General features: G+C 45.9%; 2 protein-coding genes across 4 annotated transcripts in view; one reads left to right on the top strand and one right to left on the bottom strand.

Annotated features, from left to right (window-relative positions):
• LOC144588812 (uncharacterized) overlaps nucleotides 1–15,409 on the bottom strand; it is an 856,730-nt gene extending 841,321 nt beyond the window's left edge. The window contains exon 1 of the mRNA XM_078392248.1: nucleotides 15,286–15,409. The gene's annotated coding sequence lies outside the window, so the exon portion shown is untranslated. The remainder of the gene's footprint in view (nucleotides 1–15,285) is intronic.
• On the top strand, nucleotides 1,752–26,219 carry LOC140706462 (BPI fold-containing family B member 3). 3 transcript variants are annotated; one of them, XM_078392255.1, is made up of 17 exons: nucleotides 1,752–2,338; nucleotides 7,628–7,749; nucleotides 7,941–8,052; nucleotides 8,331–8,432; nucleotides 10,321–10,473; nucleotides 11,122–11,185; nucleotides 12,778–12,841; nucleotides 13,601–13,689; nucleotides 13,986–14,165; nucleotides 14,484–14,537; nucleotides 20,492–20,512; nucleotides 20,646–20,792; nucleotides 20,940–21,007; nucleotides 21,569–21,614; nucleotides 21,910–21,973; nucleotides 22,752–22,828; nucleotides 26,032–26,219. In XM_078392255.1, the coding sequence occupies exons 2-17, from the start codon at nucleotides 7,644–7,646 to the stop codon at nucleotides 26,053–26,055; spliced, it is 1,371 nt and encodes a 456-aa protein (XP_078248381.1). In that variant the 5' UTR covers nucleotides 1,752–2,338; nucleotides 7,628–7,643; the 3' UTR covers nucleotides 26,056–26,219. The 3 variants fall into 3 exon arrangements, with proteins under 3 accessions (XP_078248381.1, XP_078248383.1, XP_078248382.1); XM_078392257.1 differs by lacking the exon at nucleotides 1,752–2,338 and adding an exon at nucleotides 6,046–6,401; XM_078392256.1 differs by lacking the exon at nucleotides 1,752–2,338 and having other exon boundaries at nucleotides 6,472–7,749.
• Nucleotides 26,220–27,431: the final 1,212 nt, after the last annotated feature.

Raw genomic sequence — 27,431 nt, 5'->3', positions numbered from 1 at the left:
ACCAGACTTCTGAATGACATCTGAGGTTAAATCAAGGTGGGAACCCCATTGTCCCCCCCCCCCAGCCCCGGGCCCTGACAAGGTTTCACAAGGCTCAAAATGGCCAAAAATGATCATGGAAAACAAACCCAGGAAGTTGCTGAGTGGACACCTTTGAAGATTTTTTTAAAAAGGCATGGAGAGTTTTGGGGGAACTTTCAGGGCCCTAGAATGAAAATTGACACTTCTTGAGTCTCCCAGAAACAGAAAATAGGCATTGATTTTTTTGACCAGCAATTTTGAATAAAAGTTTTGCGAGTGGAGCTCTGAGATGGCTTATGAGGTCACAAAAGTACCCTTGTGGGGTGTGTGTGTCAAATTTCTCAGTTTATGAGAGATGGAAAAAGGGGTGCCTCCCTTTCCACATTCTCCAGGCCACACTGACCATCCTCTTAGGCGCCTCTGCTCTGCCATCTTTTACGTCCCCTGGTGAATCATCACCTTGGCTTAAAGATATCAGGCAAAATCTAAAGGAATAAAATGGAAAGAAAACAAAAAGAGAGAGACCAAAACATGTACCACCTTAAAGACTAAGTCTTATATTTTAATGTGATGAGCTTTTGTGAATCAAGTCCATTTCTTTGGACATATGGAATAAAATGAAACAGAGGATGAAATATTGAATTTGCAAGTAGCGGTGCATCGTGGCCTCCCCCAATTTGAAGAGACCCTTGTCCAGCAGGCTGAGGCAAAGAGGCAGTCCCGAAACCAGCAAAACCAGGGAGCTGGACAGGGGACAGATTGTAGTTGTCTTCAGTTTGGAAGGGATGGTCACTCTCGAATTGGCCTTCTCAGCCGCACTAGACGCTGTTCCAAGCCCTCCATGCAGAGACTGAAGGATGCCTATTCATTCAACATTCCTTGCCTTGAAGAGTCTTGTGTATGCTTACATCTCACGTGTGGTAATTCATGGCCTGTGTTTGGTATTAAGTTGTATTGTAAACCGAATGAGAAAGGACGATTTTCAGATTGTCTAGTGAAAATCCTGGTAGTGCTGGAGGAGGCTCTTGAGAGTCCCCTGGACTGCAAGGAGAACAAAACTATCCGTTCTGAAGGAAATCAACCCTGAGTGCTCACTGGAAGGACAGATCCTGAAGCTGAGGCTCCAATACTTTGGCCATCTCTCATGAGAAGAGAAGACTCCCTGGAAAAGACCCTGATTTTGGGAAAGTGTGATGGCAAGAGGAGAAGGGAACAACAGAGGATGAGATGGTTGGACAGTGTCATCGAAGCGACCAACATGAATTTGACCCAACTCTGGGAGGCAGTGGAAGACAGGAGGGCCTGGTGTGCTCTGGTCCATGAAGAGTTGGACACGACTTAATGACAACAACAACAGCAAGTGAAAACCTGGGCAGATCCAGTGCAGGAGGACAGGCTTTGAAATAGTCTGGTCCTGAGCCATAGAGGACTTCCCTGGGTCCCAACAGCCAGGATTTATGCCCCGCTGAAAAGTCTAAAAACTTTTAGGCATCACTCATTAAGGGACATGGCCTCGTCCTGCAGGGTTCCCCGGTGACGATCCCTGAGGAGACTTCAGCTGGGCAGCCATTACAAAAGAAGGGGGGGGGGGAGAGTGGGCTTTTCCTCAGCTTGAAAATCCATTGCTGCTGCTGGTGGTGCCTCAGAGCTGTGGAGGCTCAAAGCCATGGAAGCTTCTGTGGGGGGCGGGGCGGGAGGGGCTCGGGCAGAAGGGGCTAGGGAGGAGGGAGGCCAGCTTAATTTCCCCAGCAGCAACCATTACAAAAAAAAGAAAAAAAGCCGGCCGGGGAGGCCATTTGAATTTCCCGGGCTCCTGCCTTCTGCCACGGGGCCTGTCCACGCTGCTCAGGGCAGCCATGGAGCCCTTCCTGCAAAACCAGCAGAGAGAAACACATCCCAGGATCTGAGAAGCGAAAAAAGAAAAGAAAAAAAAAAAAGAAAGAAAAAGAATAAGCTTATTTTGGGAAAGCCAGTGTCAATGTGGGCAGCTAAGGGTTAATACCACTGAGTTGGAATTCCTAAAGCAGGAGGGAAAGAAACCAGGAGAGAGGGGGGGTTTGCGCCCAAAAATATTTATTTATTTATTTATTTGATTTATACCCCTCCTCTCTGGACCACCGGACCACTCTAGGCGGCTGGTGGTGGTGGTAGTGGTGCCTCAGAGTCCTTTCCTGTTCCTTCTTTTTTTCATCATCCAGAGGGAAACGCAGAGTCAACACTTCCAAAGGGTGTGTCCCCTTTTCCAGGATTTAGGGATTGTCTGTCTTCAACCTCCCTCCCCCCCCCCCGCCATTGATTCTGGAAAGGGAAGCTGCAGGTAAGCCCCCCCCCCCCAGGGGTTTTAGTGGGAGAGGGAGGCAGGGGGGAGAGGGAGGAGGGTCAGGAAGAAGAAGGAACCCCCCCTCCCTTTCTCAGACTAGGAAAGGAAAAAGCTGACCTCCAGGTAGGCAGGGAGGGGGGGTTTCCCCAAAATATTGTAGGGTGTTAGTTTCTTCTATAAGACCTCTTCTTAAAAAAGAAAAGTTGTATTAGGAGATTCTTTGTTGAAGGAGCCTTCAGACCATTCCACATAGGGTTGCCAGATACATGGGTACCTAAAGGAGGACATAGAAAGACAAAAAGGAGGACAAAGGAGGACATATTGAATGTTTCATTTTAATCCATATTAATCCCGCAATCAATACAATTTTATTACAATTCCTGCCGATAAACGTCTCTTAGTGAACTGACCAAGAAACAGTCATGTTAAAAAATTAAATAAATACAATGGAGGCTTTTTTTCAAAATACCAAAGAACTTTATTTAAACAGCTAATTGTACAATTACTACCTTTTCACTTTTTATTAATCTGGGAGAACTGTTTTCCAGCACGTGAGATGGATTGGCTCAATAAAGAAAGCCACAGTCTTTTGTTTGTATGTAAGACCTTTTGTTTGGTGTTGCAGTCAAAGCAGGACCAGGAGCAGAGAGAGACTGGGATTCAGATTTGGGAATAAGCTATGATACTTTTGCCTGCTATGGGCATGAGAAACAGAGAAACATGATTGCTACACACTTCAGAAATCTAGTCCCAGAGGTGTGTCAGTTGTCTTTTACTAGGTGTCTGCTAAATATTCCAGTTCTACCCAAATTTAGAGTCTAAATAGAATCTTGAAATACTTGCTGTTCTCAGCAGAGCTAAATGCAATGGAGATTAAATTTTGCAATGTTCCCTTTTTTCATGGTTTTATGGAAAAGTCAAGTCTCTCTCTGTGTGTGTCTCTCTCCCTCTCCCTTCCTCAATGTTCAAACAATCAGTTGCTTCAGTTCACTGTGTCCATTTCCTCTCTTGTCCATTTCCACCCATCCCTCCCTCGCACCTTTGAGCCTTCTCTCCCTTGCAGTCACAACCTTTTTTCATGGTTTTATAAAAGTCAGTCTCTTTCTCACTCACATACACCCTCCCTCCCTTCCTAAATTTTCTACAATCTTACTTTTAAACAAGCTTTGTCAAGCCACCAGTCGCTCTCTTGCACCTTTCTTCCCTTCTTAATTGAAGTTTTACCTTGTGCTCTCAGTCACCTCCCCCCCAATCAGTCATTGATTGCCCCAGGCTTTGTTGCACAGCGGGGGACCAATTAAACTGGCTTATCTCTGAGTCCGATCAGAACGGAGGATTTACAAGCAGATTTACAAACAAATGCCTTACAACCAAGGAAGGAGGGAGAGGTGATTTACATTTTGAGGTTTGGCTGCAGGGGAAAGGGGTGAAGATAGAAAAGCCGGACATTTTAAAGCTTTTTAGCTTTGCCTGCCGGACAGAGTATTTTAGCTTCAAAAGGAGGACATGTCCTCTCTTTGCTGGATGTCTGGCAACCCTAATTCCACAGGCTAATAACAAAAAACAACAGCGAACATTCAGCTTGCAAAGGGTTGCAATTATAAAATACTCAAGTTAGAGATGCACTTCAGCTGTTCAGTTTCATCATAAGAAAACAGGCTTCTGTCCTTCCAGTTAAACCTAACTAGGGATAAAAACATTCCATGGCTCAACCAAACAGATGCTTCTCGTGGCGCAGTGGTTAAATCGCAGCTAAACTGCTCACGACCTGGGGTTCAAATCCCAGGTAGCCGGCTCAGCCTTCTATCCTTGACTCAGCCTTCTATCCTTCCGAGGTCGGTAAAATGAGTACCCAGCTTGCTGGGGGGGGGGGCAATGTGTAGCCTGCATAATTAAATTGTAAACCGCCCAGAGAGTGCTTGAAGCGCTACGGGGCGGTATATAAGCAGCATGCTTTGCTTTTTTGCTTTGCTTCTTCCTTCTTCCTTAGAGAGGCTGCTTTATCAGAGAAGAGAGCCCCCCCCCCCCAAATTGTTTGGACACTTGCCCTAGAGAAAAATCAGGAAAAGGCTGCATGATCAGCAAATCGAAATGATACAAATGCAAGAAGAGGCGATGCCTTTATTTGACTATTAAGAATACAGTATAAAGCAAACAACAAACAGCGAGCTTTTGAGGATTAATCTTCTTCAAGGCTGTGTGTCAAGTTCTTGTGGGTCGTTCCAAACTTATGTGCTATTATTAAGGTCCCAGATCCACATGGCTGGGATGATATTGAGGCCATGTCCGCATACAAGTTGGTTTCAAGCTTCTCCTAAGCTCGTGGTTTCAAATTTATGGCCTGTCTCTTGAAACAAAGGACAGGCAGGCTATAAGAAAGAACTGGATGAAATCTTGAAGAAGATGATTTATCACCAAAAGCTTGCTGGCTTTTAAAAATTATTTATTCTTAATGGTCAAGTAAAGGTATCACCTGCTCCTGCATTAGCCATAGGAAATTCAACTTTCATACTGTCAAGGAAAGGGACTAAATAATCTTTAATACAGGCATGTAGTTGCCAATAATAGAGGGCAAAATCTTCTATTTCGGCTGTCCTGCATAGACCAGGTCTTTTGTTGCATCGTCCTCTCTGTTTGTTCAAAATAAAGATGAGTGAAGGCCTCACATAAATCATTTTTCAAAGACAACTATTTTTTCCTGCTGAAACTGAGTTTTAGTCTTTGCTAACAAGTTCATAGATCATACAGGTGACAGGTCAGCTGGTTTGATCTCTAATACACTTTGTTTGAAAACATATCTCCCATTGCAGTTAATCACACTTAAAACCCTTTTTTTCCTTTTTAAAAACATCACCAGTTTTAAGTGCCAAGGATGTGGAGAGCGGTTTAAGAGAGCTTTTGATAGTGAGTCTGTCCCAGGGCTGCAGAGGAGTCAGGATGCTGTCCTCCATTGCAGTGGAACTCGGGAGGTGGAATGAACCCTTCCCCATCATGCTTTTCTTTCCCAGAGAATCTTGACTTCTCAGGATGTGGCCAAAGTTGGACAGCCTCAGCTTCAACATGTTTGCATCCAAAGAAAGTTCAGGCTTGATTTGATCAGGGACCCCCCTCGTTGGTCTCTCTGGCAGTCCAGGGGAGAACATACGACAAGAGAAATGCCAAAGAAATTCAGGAAGGCTCGTTGGAGGCTCCCACCAAGCTCAGTGAATTAGATTTCTGGCTGCAGAGCCAGAAGTCGGGAGTTTGATTCCCCCACTGGACCTCCTGAAAGAAGAGCCAGCCTGGGTGGCCTTGGGCAAGCAGTACAGTCCCAGGTTTTTCCAATTCTTTATTTTCAACGTTGAACGCTTTCCGGGCATTCTGGGTGGGTTTTGGAGGGTGGGTTTGGACTGGAGGGGGTTATGTTTCTGTGCTGCGTTTTTTTGTTTTTGGATTTGTGTTTTTTTGTTTGTTTGTTTTGCAGTCCCAGTGTGGGACTTGCTCTGTTTATTTTAATTAATTTATATATATATTGGTGTTTTTTTAAAATGCTGGAACGGATTGTATAGCAAGTACCCCCATGCACGGACACCCCCCACCCCCCATTCACAGATGCTGGCAGCGGCGCACCCCCCCCCCCCCCGGCCATTGGAAGAATGATCTTCAGCAAAACCGGTCCTTGGCATTAAAAAGATTGTGGACCACTTGTGGACAGATCCAACATTATTCAAAAGGATACAAAACCCTAGACCTAGCTATACAACTACACTTGTGAGTTTCGCAGAAACCTGGAGATTTAAGTTCAGGGTGAATGCAGGAAATTTATGGACAAACCTGCCACTCCAGAATGAGTTCAAGTTTGTTTGTCTAGATGTTTTGTGGACCGGTGAAAACAAGCTCCCCGCTAGCTCGTAAAATTCATGGAGGGCATGAAGTTGCCCAATTTTTTTCCTCATTCTTGGAAGGGTCTTAGTTTCAAAATGTGGTTGGCTCTAAGCTGAAGTCACAGAGCAGGAAAAGGCAGAGGCAGCAACCAGCTCTGAAGAAGCATTCAACTCTCAGCTTTGAGCGACGGCCACAGGTAACTTTTCAATGTCCTACCTCAGGGAAGCTCTGCTGGGAAATGAAGTTACTGGAGAGGTTTGTTTTATTTATTTATTTATTTAATTTATACCCCGCCCATCTGGTCTTGCGACCACTCTAGGTGGCTTCCAGATACATAAATAAAACATACAAATATACACAAAGTTTATAATATCAGTTAGTGAATTAATTAAATTTTTCAAGATGGCAAAGAAAAGAAAGAAAGAGGTTCCTTAGAATCAAGGAAAGTGTCAACTGAAACAAAGCCAATAATGGTGATCCACCATAAGCCAAATTTTGGGGTGTTTTTTCTTCCTGGAAATGCCCTTTTATGATTAAAAAAAGAGTTCTGTATTGCAGTAAGCAGAAGTCTTCTTCAGGCTGGACGTTACGGAAAAAGTAGGTAAAAGTGGAAAGAGCAGAGTCCTGGCTGAGGATGGGGTGTTCACACTTTTTTTTTGCAACTGGCCTAAAATGGGAAAAGAAGGAAATCATGAGTTTATTCTGTACATATTGGGTTTGAATTAAACGGTGTAAAAGAGTGACATTAACTATTGGGAGGTTTTTTTAAAATACCAGGATTCTGGAGGCATCTCTGAGCGTATGTATGAGAGCCAGGAAGAAGGCAGCCAAAGTGGTGCTCTGCACAGGGCTGGATAGGGTGGGCCTGCTGGACCAAATGGGGGCTGCTATGCGCTTCTTGGTCTGGTGCTGGAGGTGGTGTACATTGAAGGGTCACCTTATGGGCAGCCATTCCCAAGCCCTGCCCTCAGTTTTCCGAAGAACCTCCGACTCGCCCGTCTTGAATGAGCGGGGACCAGATTCAGCAAGCCCATTCAACCAGCTGAGGCCCAGCAGGGACCAACCCTTCAGCTGCTGCAGATGGGGCTCAGGGGAGGAGGGAGCCAGGAAGGGATCCTGATGACAATATAGGCGACCCTGGCAGAAGCAGCCTGGGCTGGACTATGGCTGAGGGAAGAGCCCCATTGCTGGGGGGCTGATCCTGGCAGCATTTGAGGTTCCACCTTCTAGCTGGCAGAACCTGCCTGCTTCCTTCTCCCAACCCACTTCTCCGTGTCCTCTTCCGCTGTCATTTATAGTTCTGGTTTCTACGACCCATCCACCCATTGTCTCTCCCCATCCCCAGTTATCCATTCACACTTGAATGACGGAGGATGATTCTTTCCTCGCATAGGTTGCACTAAGAAGTACTTTTCCCGGCAGGTGTGAGAAGAGGAAGATGTGGAAGATTCTGGGGCTGGTCGTCTTGTGTGGCCTGCTGAGCGCCTCCGAGGGAAAGCCATATGCAAGCCGATCGTGTACAAATTCACGAGAATCAGCAAAGTGTAAGGCACAATAATAAAGACGTCGGGTTAGCTGAACTTTACTGGCAGCCGTCTCTTTGACATAAACCTTTTTCCGGAGCCTGCCAACAATCATGTGCTGTTTGAAGGCACCCATAGTAGCCGCTGAAGCCCAGCTGCATCTCTCAGTCCACCTCTTGCTCTTGGCCACATGTGCACCATTTGCTTTTCAGTCATCATCTCTGCCATGCTGCACGATGGGCTTCTCCTGAACCACTTGAAAGGGATTTCACTTTCTGATGTGAACTTCGGAGAACTCCTTGATCAGGCCAATAGCATTACAGGGTAAGTCAGGAACCACAGGCCTTTGTGAAAAGAAAAGGTTTGGCCAATCTTTTATCAGTGGGACCATGCAAGGTGCTAGGAGCAATGTGGCACTTGAGGGTGGGCAAAGTCAGACCCTTGGGACCCCTTCGAAGCAGATGTCTCGCAGAGACTGGCTTGGAAGCATCTTTGGCCATGCCTCTGGACCAAATGCAAGAGGCAGGGCCATCTATGGCTTGGCCACTGTTTTCATCTGGACTGCTGCCTCTTTTTCACTGTGTGCCAACTTCTCTCTTCAGGCTCAGAATTGGGAACCTTGAAGTTACCAGTTATGAAGGAGCACTGGTGCCATCAGGTCTTGATGTGTCTCTCTCTGTCTGCTTGAACATCATTGGCCATACGTGAGTATTGGGATTGGAAGGTTTCCACAGTGCTCTCCCCATTTTCTATTTTAGATTTTTGTAAAAGCAGATGTTTGTTAGTAAAACCCAATGAACCAATCAGAGGATCAGATGGTGATCTACTAGGATCATGTTGGATTGCACTGGGTTGTGGGGGACCCCCTTCTGTGGAATGTGATCCGCTTCTTGATCATTGCAGACCAGCTTCAAAACAAGAAGAAAAACCAAGCTGTTGGATGGAAATGTTTAGAGCATGGTCAGACTGTTTTGCACTTTCCTGTATGTTGTCTGGTCGCCAGAGATTAGCTTGTGTCACATGCAGGTCAAAATAGGGAATATACTGTATGGCTGCCTGATGGCACCCTAAGAGAGATTTGGACCAGCCCACCAAAGCTCCATTTATTGATTTCATGAGTTTTTTCAAGTTGTGAAAATCACCAGAAGCCATCTAGGAGACACTTTCATGAACTGTAGCCTCTTATCATTGCATGCACTTAAAATCACGGTTCATGACAAGGGTCACCCCAGGAAGAGTTTAAAAGGTCCAATTGCTATTTTAGCAGAGTTTGGTAGTAAGGTGTTAGAAGTAATGTTGTATACTAGCTTGTTGTATTTTTGGTGTTTGTAATTAAAGCGTACCTATATTATACTACAAAAAAGACATGGTAGGTTGCAACAGCATTATTTGCTGGGTGCAATCTAATTTGTTCTTATTCTGATTGCCTTTTAGTTATACTTAAGAAAAAGTAATATAACAAGATGTGTTCTCAAAGGCTTTCAAGGCCAGGATCCAATGGTGGTTACAGGTTTTTTGGGCTGTTTGGCCGTGTTCTGGAGGTTTTTCTTCCTAGCATTCTGCTGGCATCTTCAGAGGGCAGGAGCTAGACTGCCACTATAGAGACATAGTTCTAACTCCTGTCCTCTGAAGATGCCGACCACAGAGACTAGTGAAATGTTAGGAAGAAAACCATCCCGAACATGGCCAAACAGCCCGGAAAACCACAACAACCAAAAATATAACAAGATCTTTCCCATTTCTATTGTGCCATATAATATACCCCCATGTATAAGATGCCCCCCCACGCTTTTCTAACCCAGAATTTCTTTCTTTGGAAGAAAGTGGAGGGGGAAAGCAGGAATCATGAAAGCAATTCATCAAAGTGATTCCTGCTTTCCCCCTCCACTTTCTTGCAAAGCACCTTCTTGTGAGGAAAGTGGATCAGGAAAGCACTTTCTTGCACAGAAAGTTCTTTTCCCCTCCAGTTTCTTCACAAAAAAGTGCTTTTCCCCCTCCACTTCCTTTGCAAAAAGTGGAGGGGGAAAGCAGGAATCATCAAAGTGCTTTGATTCCTGCTTTCCTCCTCCACTTTTTGCAAAGGAAGTGGAGAGGGAAAGCAGGGATCAGAGTGCTTTAATCCCTCCCCCTCCTTAGTCTGTGTATAAGACGACCCTAAAACTTTATTTTAAACATTTTAGAGAAAAGTATTGTCTTATACACGGAAAAATATAGTAATTAATATTAAGGGAAATGAGATGAGGAGGCTTGAAAACATACCTTAATTAAACACATTTAAAAAGTAACTTTCAAAGTTCAACATGTGAGGTATGCTATTATACATTTTAATTTCCTTTTTCAGTTTGTTGATGCCGAAACAGGCCAATACAGAACCCTCTCTTTTTAAAAAAAGAGTGAGTGTTCATTTTGATGCTTTCTCCCCCCTGGACACTATTTCTGTATTTAAAATAATTTTACCCTGTCTTTCTCCTCGAATGGACCCAAGGCGAGATTTAAAAGTTCCAGCTTTCGGATTCTCGCTCAAAAAAGCTACCCTGCAGGGTGGGAGAATGTGAAGGAGTGTCTCTTTCTTTCTTGTCTGTGTCTTTTCAGCCTGCTTGATCCCTCGAACCTGGTCAGCCTCTCACTGGAAGTGACGTTCCGAGTCAAATATGAACGTACAAACTTCCAGAACGGTTCCCTAGACATTATCTTTCATGAATGTGGTGCTAATTTTGGAGCTATTACAACCACCCTCTTGAGTAGGTGAGTATCGGCACCTTTTCGGTAAAAGGTTTCTGACTGTTGTCGCTTGTTGTTGCAAACCAGTGAGTTGTCAAGTTCTTCACATGCAAAAGGAACCTGGGTCCTGCCAAAGAGCCCCACGGGGATTTAAGGGCCAGTCTCCACCACCAGATCTTTCTCAGTCTGGCTGAGCCACGGGCCTGACATGGTGTGTTTGTTTGTTATCCCACCAAACTGACAAGAAACCTTGGCTCGGTCTCCCAGGACCCGACCCATTCCTGATGCATGGGATAAGGTCTTATCTTCTCTGTGATTTGTGGACAGATTGTTCCCTGAAAGCAAGAACAGGCTGTTTTCCTCAGAGCAAATGCCTGGATTGCCTTATAGGATGGCTTCGAGACTCAGCGTAACCTCACGAAATAAAACACTGCATTTAAAGCTCCCCTATTTAGCACCATTTCTTTATTAAATGCTTTGCAAAACCCTCTCAAGTGTCAGCCAGTCAGTCATTTTTGGCCGGGACAAACTGCCCCCTCTTTTCCCCCTCCCTTTTCTCTCTCTCTCTCTGCTCTTTTCCCTCCTTTCCCTGCTCCCTTATATGCACATCCCCCATACACCCCATACATACAAAAAAAGCAGGTTTCATGTGCTTCTTGTTTTATATTGCAGCACACTTTCAGCATCCCTTCTGGATAAAATACAGGACTCCATCATTGCTGACATAAACCTCCAGGTATGTCCACCGATGAAACCACTGTGTCAGACTGTTATCTGATTGAAAAGGAAGAATGTGTTTATGTTGAGAGCCTTTGAATGGGGCAGCACTGAAAAATGCAGCCTGCTTTAAGAATGGTAACAAACTCACCCTACCAGTTCAATTACCTCTGAAATCCCCATCAACCATCAGGGTTGTCTCTCCCTCCAGTAGACTCTTTCTTTACTACCTTTCCCAACTACCTCTTCCCCATCAATCTCCTGTTAGCTCTTCCTGTTCACTCCCTGGGGTTGGTCTCAGTTTTATTCCTCTGCTGTGCTCTGTTAGGAGTTAGCAGACATTCACAAAGTCCAAACCAATGCTCATGCAAACAGCTCATACAGCCCTATAAAATATACTGCCAGATGGAGAGAAGGGAACGAATGGACAATAAAAGGGCATGGGTGTCTCTAAAATACATATGTGCCTGAGAAGAGAGGAAGGATCAGGATGTTTTCAGCAGAGGTCACAATGGCTGTTCTTTGTGCTTCCAAAAAACATGGTGCCAAGAAGGTTAAGGAAGCTTCTTGCCACACAGGATGGCTGTAGGGTCCCTGTTCTATTTCAGAGACAGGACGCCATTGAATAACAGTTCAATGGAAGGCAGGAACAAGAAAGGGTTAAAGCCTTCCTGATCTTAGGGAGGCCCCCATCTCTCTGGGTATCCTGTTATCGTTTGTGATCCTGGCCTCTGCATCATTCCCGGTTCACAGTTGCTGTTCTCTCTCCTACCCCCATCTGCCAGACAGCTCCTTAGTATGACAGACACATTTTTCTCTGTTGGGGCACCTGGGCTAAGGACCTCCTGGCTAGCCACTCTCTTTTAAAAACTAATGGAAATGTTATGGTTTAGAGTAATAATTCCTGGCATCCCCAGCCAGCTGAGCCGTATCTGGGAATTCTGGAGTCATAAAATGATATAATCATAGAAGAGTGAGGTTGGAAGGGTGCCTCTAAGGCCATCCAGCCCAGCCCGTTGCTCAAGGCAGGGATCTGAATCAAAGGAGATCTGACAGGGAGTGGTCTAAGCTTCTCTTGAAGGCCTCCACAGCGTTGGAGCACTCACCATCTCCTCCCAAGGTTATGGGTTCCGTTGTTGTACTGCTCTAACAGTTAGGAGGTTTTTCCTGATATTCACCTGAAATCCGGCTTCCCATAGCTTGAGGCCATTATTATGCACCCTGCACTCTGGGATGATTGAGAACAGATCCTGCCCCTGTGCTGTAGGACTGCCTTTCAAGTTAAAAAGTACTATCATATCATATTGTATTCTATCGTACCATATCTTATTGTACTGTAGCGTACTATACCACACCATATCACATCATGGAAAGGAAGGGATCTGGTCTCCAGATGCTCCTGTGGACGGGACACCCACATTCCACCCTCATTTTTTATGTGATGGGCTGGGCATGTATTAACAAAGGCTGCCCCATCACGTAGGAAATACAGTAGTGGTGAAGTGTGGGTGTCCCATCCACAGTACAGACATTTCAAACCCAGGGCAAGGAAAGCTTCCAGAAGGGTTGAGGTCTTGGCTGGCAGTCTGATCTGTGCCTTTCCTCCTTCAGATATGTGGTGTTCTGAAGACTGTCATTTACTTGGCAAAAGATTTCCTCTTCAACAGTATTAACGGTAAGATTTTTGCATCTGATCCTGTCCTACACAGAACGTCTCTCCCCACTCACTTTCCCTTTCTGCCACTCTGAAAACGTTTCCTTGTCTATTCCTTTGAACGGAATGGCAACATTGATTTATTGATTAATGAATTAATTATATGCTGTCTTTCTTCACATAGGGCGATCAGTGGCCATTCATCTCAGTGAAGTTGCTCTTGTTTGAAAATATATGCAATAAACTATCTGTCCTGCCGAATTTAATATTCTGCTGTTTTCCCCAGACGCACACGCCACGGGAACATCAATCTAGTTTTAATGTGACAAGCACAGAGACGGAATGTTATGGGAGCAATTCTCAGAATGGAGGAGGAGATGAGTTATTTCCCAGCATAGTCAGGACTAGAAGAAGGGAAAACATGAAAGAAGGAAACAAGGAAAGAAAGGGAAGAAAGGAAAGAAATAGCTGAAGATTTTCTTGCCCCCAAATGAGAACATCTATCCCTCAGGTGGCACCACAGCTCCAGAATGCCTTGGATGAGCCATGTAGCGACTGGTGTGCAATTTATGACTCTTGATGAAAACCTCAGTCCATCATCCTACCTCTCTCACCTGAAAGGGCCAAGAGTTCCATGGAAGCCAATGGGGACAGCGGCACAACAAACAGCTCGACCCAAGAGGCCAAGGAAAACAGGGAGGAACCAACAGGGTGGGTTCAGAGAGATCTCCGCTGGGGGTGTCTTGACATCATAGCTCGTTCCTTCTTTCCTCCTCTCAGCCCTTCCCTTGGGGCCCTACGCGACTCTGAGGTGTACAATGGCAAGGTTGCCCTCCGTCTCCGACACCTTCACTGCTGTCGATGTGTATGTAAGTATCAGTGAAGTTGACCAAAAAGCAATGTCCTTCTGAGGTGTGAGCCCTCACCTGTTTGCACTAAAACTCAGTGGTGCTCAAATGCTCGCCTATACCAGTGGTTCTTAACCTTTGTTACTCAGATGTTTTTGGACTGCAGCTCCCAGAAGCCTTCACCATCAGCTCTGCTGGCTGAGGTTTCTGGGAGTTGCAGTTCAAAAACACCTGAGTAACAAAGGTTAAGAACCACTGACCTATACTACTAAAGGAAGACATACAGTAACAGGCCATCATTTTCTTCTCTTTTCTAGATCGATGTTGAGGTGCCGGGCCAAGGGATTCTCTCCATTCCTGACTCAGCCAGCTCCATCAACCCGCCCTGCCTGGCCAACTTTAAGTCCTGCCAGTCTTTCCATCCAGAACTCTTCAACATTGTGCTGTCCGTTTTAGCTCCAAAAGAGCCCCAAGAACTGAGCTGCACCCCAGACAAGGTGAGCAGGTGTTGGCGTGGACTGGGCTGGCAGGTCAACGGAACTGCTAGAAATTGTGGAGGGGTGGATTCGACGAACGGAATGGATCCTTCGAAGGCAGGTGGGGCTCTTTGGACCAGGAGGAATCCCAGTTGGTTAAAGGCAGGGAGAAACTTCTGTGCTGTAAGAGAACTGAGTGATGCATTCTTCACCATTTTATGATACCTCGAATGTTCAATGTCATCCCACTGTTAATCCTTACTACTATGCATAGTGAGGAGATGGCTCTTCGAGTCCATGTAATGCCATCTTCTTTCCCTCTCCCCTTTTCTGAAACAGTTCAGTGGAGCCGATGAACTGAGGAGTGCCATTTTGGCTCTTGTCCTTTCTAAGGTGAGTGAGTTTTTAGAAACATAGCTTGGCATGAGTCCCACTGTTTTACTTGCTTGGCCATTGCAAAAGCAACCTTCCGAAGGGTTGACTTCCAAAAGAGTGAGACGCAATGGCTCTCAAGAAGAGGTTCTCCCATGGATCCTTTCTTATATGGTTACCTCCTATATTTCCTCTAACAGACACTCAGTGCATTTAAGAGCAGGCAGAAATTCAAGCTCCCCCCCCCCCCCCCAATGTAATATATCTGAAAAAACACTGCTGAATTTCTACTCTTTTCTTGTACAAACTAAGAGATCCTGGTGGGGCGTAAAAGTGCACCTTCAGAGCCTTGGCAGGGAAAAGTGGTGTGACAAACCCAGACCTACTGGGATCTGCCACACGTTTACTAAGCTGCCACCAACCATTCCCTATAAGAAGTCACACAGACCAGGGATGGATTTTTAAACAAATAAAAGAACAAGGTTTATTTAAATACAACACACAGGGGAAAATAAAATAATCAGGTGAATAAGATAAAGTAACGTGGCTTATTCTCATTCATACATGCATACAGTTTGGTTCACACAGAACCCTTAACTTGAAGCACAGACCCTGAACCTATCAGTTCTGGCTGACCAACAGACACCTGAACCTATCAGGTTGGTACTCTGACACACAGTAGTACCCTGTCTGACACACAGACTCCCACACCAGCTTCTTCTTCCCAGCTGCTGCTTCGTCACATCCCAGCGTCTCCTAAACTCTCCACACACGCTCCACATATATATACAGTACAGCCCCTCCTCCTGATGTCCCGCCTTCCACTCCCCATAGGATGGAACTTTCCCTCCAACCCATGACAGACAGGTAACATCAGTGCTGTATGTAACACCTCCCCTCTTTATAAGTTGTTTTGTAGGGGGAAAGCTAAGGTGCTTTTTCCCAAAAAACAACCTGGATAAAATACACAAAACAGTTATACATACAATATCATACTTACTTATACTTACATTCTAAGTTAACCATAGCAATTAGGCATTTAAACATTTACCATATACATTACATCAATTTACCTTTATTCATACAAACCAAGTTCAAAAAACAGGTACATTTAACTTTTTGTCATCAAAATATATACATAGTCCATGTTTCTTTCGCCGTCTTCATTCTTCAGGTTTTCTTGACAAGGCGTCAGCAACACAGTTCACTGACCCTCTGACCACCTTCACTTCAAAGTCATAGTCCTGCAGATTTAAAGCCCACCTCATAAGTTTGCTATTGTGGGTTTTCATTGTCTTTAACCATTGCAGTGGTGAATGGTCAGTGCACAGAACAAAATGTCTTCCCCAGATGTAAGGCTTGGCCTTCTGGATCGCGTAGACTATGGCCAAACACTCCTTCTCCACGGTTGCCAAATGACTCTCACCTTTTTGAAGTTTCCTACTCAGGTAGGACACTGGATGCTGGTCACCATTCTCATCCTCCTGGCACAGAACTGCTCCTACCCCGCTGTTAGACGCATCGGTGTAGATGATGAACTCCCGGTCGAAGTCTGGAGCACGCAGCACTGGATAGTTGATTAACGCCTCCTTCAACCTCTGGAACGCCGCCTCACAGTCGCTGGTCCACGGGATGCGGTCATCAGTCTTCTTCCTCGTCAGATCGGTCAGCGGAGCCGCAATCTCGCCAAACCTCGGGATGAACTTTCTGTAGTAGCCCACCAACCCAAGAAATGATTTGACTTTTTTCTTGGTGTTGGGTCTGGGCCAATCACGAACTGCTTCTATTTTGGCCTCCAGGGGTTTTATCACTCCTCCCCCTACCATGTGACCCAAGTATTTTCTTTCTGGGATACCCAGCTGCAGTTTGCTCTCTCTGCAAGGCCTAGGCCAAAGCACTTCCTCCCCTGGGTTTAAGTGCCTCTCCCCGCCTTCCTGGTCATCCCAATCTTTCTTTCTGACCTTTTGAGCTTGCAGGGTCTCTGCTGCTAGCTCTAGGTTTCTCTTTAGGTCCTTCCTTAAAGAGTCTATATATGTCACAACGTCTTGTGGGTCATCCTGGGTGATCTGCTCCCAATCTTGCTTGATCAAATCAAGGGGCCCTTTCACCCTTCTCCCAAATAAAAGTTCAAACGGACTGAACCCGGTACTGGCTTGTGGCACTGATCGATAAGCAAACAAAAGGGATTGCAGCTTCTGGTCCCAATTGTTTGGATTCTCTGCCAAGTAAGCCCTAATCATGCGCATTAGAGTCCCATTGAACTTCTCAGTTAACCCATTACTTTCAGGATGATAGGCAGTGGTTTCCTTGTGCTTAATTCCACAGATTTGCCATAAGCGTTTCATGAGCTTCGATGTGAATGATGCTCCCAAATCTGTGATTATTTCTGAGGCAAATCCCATCCTGGACATATACCCCACCAAGGCATCTGCCACTGTGTTAGTTTCAATGTTAGTCAAGGGTATGGCTTCAGGGTACCTCGTGGCATGGTCCACAATGGTGAGAATGAACCTGTTCCCCCTCTTTGTGGCCTTGGGCAAAGGTCCCACAATATCCACCCCTATGCATTTGAACGGAGTGTCAATCACAGGCAAAGGGCACAACTTTGCTTTGGTCCTGTCGCGGCTATTCCCCTGCCTTTGACACACATCACATTGTTTACAGAACTCCCTGATCTGCTTCCCTATGTCAGGCCAGTAGAAATTCTGTGTGATTCTCTGCTGTGTTTTGTTCACCCCTAAGTGTGCAGCAAACATGTCAGAGTGCCCCCTTTGTAAGATCATGGGGCGATACTTTTCAGGTACCACCAGCTGACTTCTGATCCCATCTCCCCCTTTTGAGATATTCCTCAGGGTCTCTCTATATAAAATCCCCTTTTTCTCCAGAAATCTCACTGGGGTTTCAGGTGTTAGCTGGGCGTCAGTCACCTGTTCAAAACACTTCTGGAGAGTGGCGTCTGCCTTTTGCTCTTGTCCAAATCGGCTGTCTGTGGTCAAGGTTTCCACCACAGCTTCTGAACTCCCCCCACCTGCTTCCGTCTCTGGCTCATCATTACCCCCTTGAACTGTCCCCGTGGTGGCTTGTGAGCGTGTAATCACTAGCACCCTTTTCACATGTTCAGCCAGGTCATTTCCCACGAGCACGGCTGCTGGCAGAGTCGATGAAATCGCTAGCCGCCAAACTCCCCTCCAGCCTTGAAAGTTCACAGGTACCTCCGCGACTGGCAGTGAGATTATCTGCCCCTCAATCCCTGCCACCTTCATGCTCTCATTTGGGATTACATACTCCCTAGGAATAATATCTGGATGGCACAGGGTCACCTGGGAACAAGTGTCCCGCAGCCCCCTATACTGCCGGTCAAGTATTCCTACGTCCACCCCTGCTGTCTCAAACAACTGAGAATCTGTTCTCACCAGCAGGCAGCGCCTGACTTCTACAAGAGGACCATTTTCCTCAGCCTGATCAGCAGAGGTAGCTGTTCCAGATTGAGTCGCCATGGCAACAGGCTCCCTCAGTGACAATGAGCCTTGCTCTTTCTGGACACAGAACACAGCTTTTGGCTTGGTTCCACTCGAATCCTGAGGCACCATTCCTTTTAGCTGCTTTAATTTCTCACACTCTGAGATTAGATGGCCCTTTCCCTGACAGAAATAACATTTTCTAGTGTATTTTGAGTCTTTCTCATCCTGCTTTGGTTTTCCCTCCAAAATCTGAGGTCTTGGTTTCATGTCTGAGGGCTTCCCTTCACCATGGGCCCCTCCCCCTTGCTGGCTTTTCCCTGGTCCCTGAGAGTACTTGCTGTAGGTTTCTTTGGGTTTACCTACAGATTTCCCCTCACCCAAGGGCTTTCTTATCTGGGAAATAAAATCTGCAATCTCGGCGGCTTCTGCCACAGATTTCGGTTTCCTTTCCCTCACCTGGAATTTCAATTCCCCATGCAGGACTGAATAGAACTGTTCCAGCGCTATCAAATCTTTCAGCTGCTGAAAGGTCTCTGTCCCCTCCTGAGATAGCCATTTCTCAAGCAGCCTCACCAATTGGGCCCCCACTTGGGTAAAAGTCTGTTCTGGTTTCTTGGTGAGGGACCTGAATCTTTGTCTCAGCTGTTCCGCATTTATCCCATGTCTTGCAAACACCAGTTTTTTAAACTCTGCAAAATCTTTCATCAGTTCCTCAGGCATCTCGGCATAGACTTCTGCCAGGCTGCCACTGATTAAAGATCGCATGATGGTCATCTTCTCAGTTTCCCTTACTGAGAAGTCCACAAACGCTCTTTCCACTAAGGAAAAGAACACCTCAGGACAATCTCCCTTGTGGTACACAGGGAATTTCTTCAGGTCAGCCTTAGACAATTGGCCTCCCTCAGAATCCCTATTGTTATTATTGTTCTGGTTCATCATTTCCAATTTTCTTAATTCAAACGCCATCTTCTCTCTCTGCAATTCCAATTCAAATTGTCTTTGCCTTTCTCTTTCCCTTTCCTCCATTTCCCTCACCCTCAGTTCATGCTGTTGGGCTAGGAGTATCTTTCTGAGTTCTGGGTTCTGCTCTCCTGTGCTGTCACCCTGCACTGAGCCAAATTCATCCTCAGAACCTTGGTCAATCTGGGGGTCTTTCACTTCACCCATTTCTGCCACTTGGCTTCGAGTCAAGGGCATAATCCCCCCTCAGAACAAGCTGCTTTAAAAAGTCAAGCCTCAAAATAAAACGACCACTTTTTTTCTCTTTTGCCTCAGAACCAGCTTTCTATAGATTGCTGCTGTTCTTCAGCACTTAACTTGCAACAGTTGCGAGCCAGAGTCTACCCCCCTCTGCTAGGCCTCTCAGCAGGCAGGCTAGATCACTGTTACTATACAGTTTTGCCTCAGCTTTTTCCCGCCAAAACCAGGCTGCCTCAGAGCACCCTAATCTAGTCTCCCCAGTTGGCACGTTCTTCCACTAGCGCACCTCCCCGTGAGGTACACCTAGAAGATTACCTACGCGCCTCAGATTGTCCCTGACTAGACCCCCCTTGCTCTGGGCACACTTGCCAAGGCTTTGCTGGACCACTGGACAACTGGACCAGTCGTATCCCACACGCTGGACACCAATCAATGTGACAAACCCAGACCTACTGGGATCTGCCACACGTTAACTAAGCTGCCACCAACCATTCCCTATAAGAAGTCACACAGACCAGGGATGGATTTTACTAAACAAATAAAAGAACAAGGTTTATTTAAATACAACACACAGGGGAAAATAAAATAATCAGGTGAATAAGATAAAGTAACGTGGCTTATTCTCATTCATACATGCATACAGTTTGGTTCACACAGAACCCTTAACTTGAAGCACAGACCCTGAACCTATCAGTTCTGGCTGACCAACAGACACCTGAACCTATCAGGTTGGTACTCTGACACACAGTAGTACCCTGTCTGACACACAGACTCCCACACCAGCTTCTTCTTCCCAGCTGCTGCTTCGTCACATCCCAGCGTCTCCTAAACTCTCCACACACGCTCCACATATATATACAGTACAGCCCCTCCTCCTGATGTCCCGCCTTCCACTCCCCATAGGATGGAACTTTCCCTCCAACCCATGACAGACAGGTAACATCAGTGCTGTATGTAACAAGTGGATGCTGGGATCCTTCCCCTCAATAGAACTGGGACAAGGGAGTACTGGAAAGATGGTGGACCTTTGCTAATGCTCCTCTGCTCTTCTAGTGATCTTTTTAGGGTTGAGCATGAACTCTGAGATTAGGTTGAAAATATTTCAAAGGGGGAAATTCCTATTTAAGATAGTGTTGTTTTGGAGAATATGTTGAAGCCCTAGAAAAGAACAAATCATGAAACATGTACACACACGCCACATGAACATTGAACGTGGCCCACCTCTTAACTGCTGTGTATATTTTCCTAGGAAGACAAATGGTAGTTTTTCCAAGATTCTGTATTGAGTATCCTCTTTTTCCCTTTTCTTTTCAGAACCAAGGAATTGTCTCTGCGGTACGTGATTTTTATTTGGGGACTAATCCCGGAGGGTGGGGGGTGGGGGCAAAGCAATCCCCCTACCCATTTTAGCTCTTCTTTTTTAGAAACTAGGGTGATGATTGGATACGTATCTCATTTTTCCCCCTAGGGTGTCTTGAACATTCGAATTTCCACTGAAGCGAATCCAGCGATCGTTTTCGGACCCAACGGCATCGTCATCACTGCCGCTCTCAAAGTTGAGTTTTTCATCAGAAACGCAGATGGATCTACCTATTTCGTCCTCGTCATGAGAAGCGTAAGTAGCAACTTCTGGATGACAGGATGCTTTGCTTAGCACCAAAAATGCCCCCAACGCCACTGGTTTCTGCCATATTGAAAGGATAACCTTTCAGTTTGACCAAACTCTGCTACCCGCTAAAGGTTTTCAAATGTGTGTTTCCAGAGAGTCACTTTGAGTGCTGTGCTGTCTTTTGTGAATGGAAAAGTGATCTTCATGGCATCCATCACTGGGTAAGACAAAGCCATTCCTTTCTGTCCTCCATTTCCCATCCAGGATTGGATTTGGGCAAGAAGAGGCAACTTTTGGGGCCAGGTTTTCTACTTAGAATCATAGGAGGAGGACATTTGCCATCAAATGCTTCTCCGATCTGGGTCTCTGATTCAGGCTAATGGAAAAGCTGTTCCAATGCCAGCTTTGGAAGGAAAGTTGCCATGTGGGATGGTTTACAGATCCTCTTGGAAGAGTCTATCTGTGCACCCGGAAGGATTGCACCTATTTTGAAGGGATCTGCTGGGTCCCTCATCAAAATCTTCAATTCTGGAAAGCTTTGCTGGGCACCAACAATCAGAGGCCTCGGACAAAACAGCCTTCCAGGCATATTTTGGAGGGGAGAGAAGGAGCTGTCTGTCAGGCACCAGAAGGCAATTTTCAGGAGAGGAATTTATCATGGTCTGAGTCAGGGGCTAATGGAGTTCAGCTAAAGCGAGATGTGACAAGGATTGTCCATGTAGACATGAAAGCAGCTACTTGGCAGTTTTAGCTGGAAGTTCTTGTCTTTTTCTGTTCTTCAGCAATGCACTGGAGCTGATATCTTCTGATGCTGGGGCCTCTGATGATGTAAGTTGATCTTTTCTTGGACCTTAATCTTCTTGCTTTCAAGGATGCTCTAATGCACTTTTGGGTACATTACTTGAAGTATAAACAGGGGAAGGGGAAATGGCTCTGTGTTGGGGCACGTGCTCTGCTTTGCAGGCGGAAGTCCCCTTGAACTTCCATGAAGGGTTGAATGAACACTGTCCTTGTTTAAACCACTGGAGAGTTACTAACATGTGGACAGATCTATAGTTACACCCAACATAGGGCGGCTTCCTATGCTTGAATGTCCACCTTTCACTTCTTTGCTCCCTTGCAGGTTTCCAGTCTTGAATCGCATTGTGCCAACTTGCTGGGAGAAACCTTTTTGCCTGTTTTCAATGGTAAGACCCCAGGAAGGATTCAAGAAGCTGTGTGGTAGCAGTGGGCAGGGGCTGTTGGCTCCACAGCCTCTTTTTGGGTTTGCTGGAGGCATCTGGCTGGCTTCTAAGGAAACAGAGATAGGCCCCTTCTGTGAGGTCATGTGCTTGTCCTTTCACTATCTCTGTCTCTCATGAGAAGAGAGGGAAAGAGTCCCTGTTATAGAACTCTCTCTCCCCAGGAAGACATGCCTAGCACCAAAATTAGCCTTATTCCAGTGCCAGACAGAAGTGGTTTTGTCTTCAGAAAGGCAATTAAAATCTTGTCAATTATTATGTAGCCCTTCTTCACAGGCTGAGAAATCAATTCAGAGTCCAGACATAGGCCCTGGCTCTTGAAACCAGCCTCCATTTCTTTGCTTCTTTCTTTCTTACTTTGTTGGACTGAGACCCCACAGATCTAGCAGGAAGCCACTCTTCTGGGTGGGTGCAAAAAGAGAGAGAGTAAAATAAAGGTATAGACAAAAACAGCTATTTAACAAGCATCACGAATGTTCAATGATGGCTAAGTGAAGACAACTGACTCAAACATTGAGAACAGATCATCACCACAGGGCTATAGCAGAATTGTCTTGAAATTAAAAAAAAAAAAAAAAAAAGAAAGAACGAGGCTTCAAAGCCCTTGATTAAAAAGCCAGGTTTTAATTTGCTTCCTGAAGTTCAGGAAGGTGAGGGGACCAGACACCGTCTGCATCACTATATGGTCTCCAGTGCCTGATAAAATGTGATTGATTAATTCCAGGGCGCCTTGCTGTTGGACTGCCTGTATTTCCAATTTTCAGTACAGTATCAATTAATCCTACATTCCAGTTTCTTGAGGTAAGCCTTGAACAGCATCTATACCCATTTCTTTGAATTACCATTTACTAATAGTAGCTATACTTGGTTCTTTACTGACATTATCCAACTGGAATGATAAAAGAAACTGCTTTGGGGAGGCCTGTATTTTTTCCACGCTTGTGAGTGCTAGTTTTAAGGGAAGGAGCTGGAGGTGATAGGATGGTGACTTTACCAAGCCAGAGGAGAAATTCAAACCAAGGACTTTCTCCACCCACTATTTAAGTCACACTTTAAAGTTGTACTTTACTGCAGGAGAAATGTAGGGAACAATGACAGCCACTCTTTGTGGCCTCCATAGATCTTACAAAGGCCTTTGATTTGGTTAGCAGGAATGGCCTTTTTAAAATAATTCCCAAGACTGGATGTCCACCTTGACTCCTTAACATCATCAGGTCCTTTCATGAGGGAATGACGGGCACTGTAGTTTTTGATGGCTCAACATCAGATCCCTTTGACATCTGAAGTGGAGTAAAACTGTGCCAACCCTGTTTGGGATCTTTTTTGCTGTCATGCTGAAGCACACCTTTGGAACTGCAACAGAAGGTGTCTATCTCCAGACTACATCAGATGGAAAGCTCTTTAATCTCTCTAGATTGAGAGCAAAGACCAAAGTCCAACTGAAATGCATGCAGGACCGTCAACAACTCATGAATCGTTTTAGCAAGGCCTGCCCAGACTTTGGACTAACAATCAGCCTGAAGATAACACAAGTCATGGGACAGGGCATGGACTCATCTCCCTCTATTATCATCTCCACACAAGAATTGGAGGTTATTCATGACTTTGTGTACCTTAGCTCAACAATCTCTGACACACTCTTCCTAGATGTCGAGCTGGATAAATGCACTGGCAAAGCAGCTACCATGTTCTCTAGACTCACAAAGAGAGTATGGTTTAATAAGAAGCTGACGGCATACACCAAAATCCAGGTCTATAGAGCCTGTGTCCTGAGCACACTCCTGTACTGCAGCAAGTCCTGGACCCTCTGTGCATGTCAGGAGAGGAAGCTGAATACTTTCCATATGTGCTGTCTCCGGTGCATTTTTGGTATCACCTGGCAGGAGAAAGTTTCAAATAGAGTCATCCTAGAACAAGCTGGGATTTTTAGCATGTATACATTACTGAAACAGCAACGTCTACGTTAGCTCGGGCATGTCGTGAGAATGGCTGACGGTTGGATTCCTAAAGATCTCCTGTATGGAGAATTAGTGCAGGGAAATGGCCCCAGAGGGAGACCCTAGCTGCGATGCAAGGATCTCTGCAAGTGGGATCTGAAGGCATTAGGAATTGACCTCCACAGATGGGAAACCCTGACCTCTGAGCATTCAGCCTGGAGGCAGGCGTTGCATCACGGCCTCTCCCAATTTGAAGAGACCCTTCTCCAGCAGGCCGAGGCAAAGAGGCAGTCCCGAAAGCAGCCAAATCAGGGAGCTGGACAGGGGACAGACAGTATTTGTCTTCATTGTGGAAGGGATGGTCCCTCTGGAATTGGTCTTCTCAGCCAAACACGAGACGCTGTTCCAAGTCCTCTATTCAGAGCAGGTTACCATCGTCTCTTGAGACTGAAGGATGCCTAATGAAAGTTGCACTTTACAGTCATAAACTGGCATGATGAATCTATTGCCTAAATAGGATTCAGGACCTTGGATAGCTCCCATAATGTGCAGAAGAAGCTAAAGTGGTTTTACACCACCTCAATTCTCTTTTGGGAGTTGTCTTTTCAGATCTTGCACCTCAGTGGCAGATGCGCTTCCTCATTCCTCCCTGGCCCTTGTTACATACAGCACTGATGTTACCTGTCTGTCATGGGTTTGGAGGGAAAGTTCCATCCTATGGGGAGTGGAAGGCGGGACATCAGGAGGAGGGGCTGTACTGTATATATATGTGAAGCCTGTGTGGAGAAGTTGAGACGCTGGGATGTGACGAAGCAGCAGCTGGGAAGAAGAAGCTGGTGTGGGAGTCTGTGTGTCAGACAGGGTACTACTGTGTGTCAGAGTACCAACCTGATAGGTTCAGGTGTCTGTTGGTTAGCCAGAACTGATAGGTTCAGGGTCTGTGCTTCAAGTTAAGGGTTCTGTGTGAACCAAACTGTATGCATGTATGAATGAGAATAAGCCACGTTACTTTATCTTATTCACCTGATCGTTTTATTTTCCCTGTGTGTTGTATTTAAATAAACCTTATTCTTTTATTGGTTAAAAATCCATCCCTGGTCTGTGTGACTTCTTATAGGGAATGGTTGGTGGCAGCTTAGTTAACGTGTGGCAGATCCCAGTAGGTCTGGGTTTGTCACAGCCCTATTTTTGGCTGCCAAGATTTTTGGGGAAATCTGGCTGGGTGTGTGTGTACTACAGATCCCAGTACTGATCTCTGTGCCTCTCCTCAGGGTAAGATATGCAACCAGCACAATCCATGAAGAAACCAAGCATGTACACTGGTGCCCTGCATAGCGACGATAATCTGTTCCAAAAAAATACGGATTCGTCGCTATGCGGGGCAAACAAGCCCATAGGAATGCATTAAAACACATTTAATGCGTTCCTATGGGCAAAAAACTCTCTGTTATGCAAAGATCCTCCATGCAGCCACCATTTTCGCTGCCGGTAAGCGAGGAAAGGGCGCGAAAACACAGCGGACGGGCCATTTTTTTTACCAGGTGGCCATTTTGGAACCGGCGATCAGCTGTTAAAAAAAACATCGCAGTGCGAAAATCGGTAAGCAAAACTCTTACCGATCATTGCAATGCGATATTTTGCCATTAAAAACATTGTTATGCGATCGCTTTTGCGATCGCAAAAAACACGTCGCTATGCGGATTCGTCGTTAAACGAATTGCTCGTTATGCGGGGCACCACTGTATACAGTGAACAAGTGTTCTCACTCAGTTTCTCTGCCTGATCCCAAGGAACATTTAGAACAGCTCATCATGATAGGACTTATTTTAATTCTGGCTATTTTGACATGATGAATGAATGTTCATGCAGACAGATCCAAATGGGGAGCCCAGATCTTTCCCTGGCAATCCAGCTGTCTGGGAAGAGGTGGGTAGCAAGAGAGGAGAGAAACGGGTCAATTTGAACAACAATCCGATGCTCCTGGTGTTTTTCCCTGACTGCTCATGTGGGAGGATGTGTTGCAACAGAATGCTCAAAGCAATGTTCTCTATTTCCTCCCTTGCTTAGGGTGCCCTGGTGGCTTGCAGTTGATCCAAAGGAGGCCTCTCGGACCAGAAGGGAGAAGAGACCAGCACAGAGCAAGAAGAAGCCCTGGCATCCAGTTTTCCCCTTTCCTCTTCTAAGGAGATCCCGAGGGATTCTTTTTCTCCCGGATTTCTTTCAATAAACATCTCGGCTTCTTCTGGGCAGCTGCAGAGGAGTCTCTTGCCACTGCATCTTGAGCTGGAGTTGGGCTGGGAGAAGGCCACTGGTTTTCATGGGCTCACCTGTGCCGGATTCCAGGGGTTCTGGTCCTCTGAATCACATCTGACAGGTTAAATCCAGGTGGCAATCTCAGGGGACTTGGCCGCCAAACCACCACAACCATCCCCCCACGAGTCGTCAGAAGACTAGAAATGGGCAAAAAAATCAACCCAGAAAGTGCCCAGGTGTAGCCTTTGGGATATTTTGGAGTGGCATTTTGGGGCAGAGAGGGTTTTAGGGCAATCCTCAGACGCCTAGGGTGTCCTTTATCATTGCAGTTGGCTCATGGTCTGGTGTGTTGTCCCATTTCCCCACTTAAGTAGCTCAGCCTTTCCACCTAATCTCTCAGCCCCACAGCTTCTGCTGAAGTGTTGGCAATATTCTGGGTTGGCTGTCAGGAGCAATCAGTTCTCAGGGACCCAATTCCAGAAAGAAGAGGGAGGGGTGGCTTACAGGCTCCGGTGATTCCATCAGGAGCTGTCGTTCTTTGTAAAGAGATTTGTTAGGTTTTGTCTCCGAGTAATAGCATTTGGTTCAGCAGAAGCCTTTTAATGAGTAGCTGCGTTCTCACCTGCTCTTCCATCTTACTTGAGGTTTGACGAGCCACGAAGACAGTCACCAGAATGCTTTTTTTTTTTGCTCCCATGGGAAGCTCAAAACAAGAGCCGGAACCCCACTGATGTTTGCATACATTTACCTAACTTGCTGCAGCTAATTGTGGCTAATTGAGGAGGTGCCGGGCGGGCTGACTCTCAGTCATGTGCTTGGCCAGGCAACCAATTCTGCAAAACAAAACCGTCAATGGCTGAGGTGCCACAGCCATGCAAAGGGTAACTGGGTTAAAGCCTTTTGCTGTCCTGGTCCGGGAGGACCTCTGTGCCCTTCTGAATTGCTAACAGGTTCAGGACCTTGGTCAGCACCACAGTGTTTTTTCTTTATTACTGTTAGTGCCCCAACAAATATTCTGCGGCAGCTGAATTCAGCATTCCATATGCCAACTCCTAAAATGAGGGGTGCACAAAAATTATAAGTTTGAAACTGCACCTGAATCAGCACCAAGGTTGCCACATATGTAGCAGAAAGTCTGCTCTTTTTCTGAGTAAACCCCATACAACCAACTTCACCTAAGCAATGGACAACCAGGGACGTCCACTCAGACAAAA

This window comes from Pogona vitticeps, chromosome 4 (assembly GCF_051106095.1).
Source record: "Pogona vitticeps strain Pit_001003342236 chromosome 4, PviZW2.1, whole genome shotgun sequence".
Taxonomy (NCBI): Eukaryota; Metazoa; Chordata; class Lepidosauria; order Squamata; family Agamidae; genus Pogona; species Pogona vitticeps.
This window is presented reverse-complemented; position numbering and strand designations above follow the sequence as displayed.

Bases quoted from the DNA above. Each gene is read 5' to 3' on its own strand.
- LOC140706462 (XM_078392255.1), top strand. From the start codon at position 7,644: ATGTGGAAGATTCTGGGGCTGGTCGTCTTGTGTGGCCTGCTGAGCGCC. The intron at 12,842-13,600 runs GTAAGATTTTTG...TCCTCCTCTCAG, and splicing joins CCTCTTCAACAGTATTAACG to CCCTTCCCTTGGGGCCCTAC. The intron at 21,008-21,568 runs GTAAGACAAAGC...TCTGTTCTTCAG, and splicing joins TTCATGGCATCCATCACTGG to CAATGCACTGGAGCTGATAT.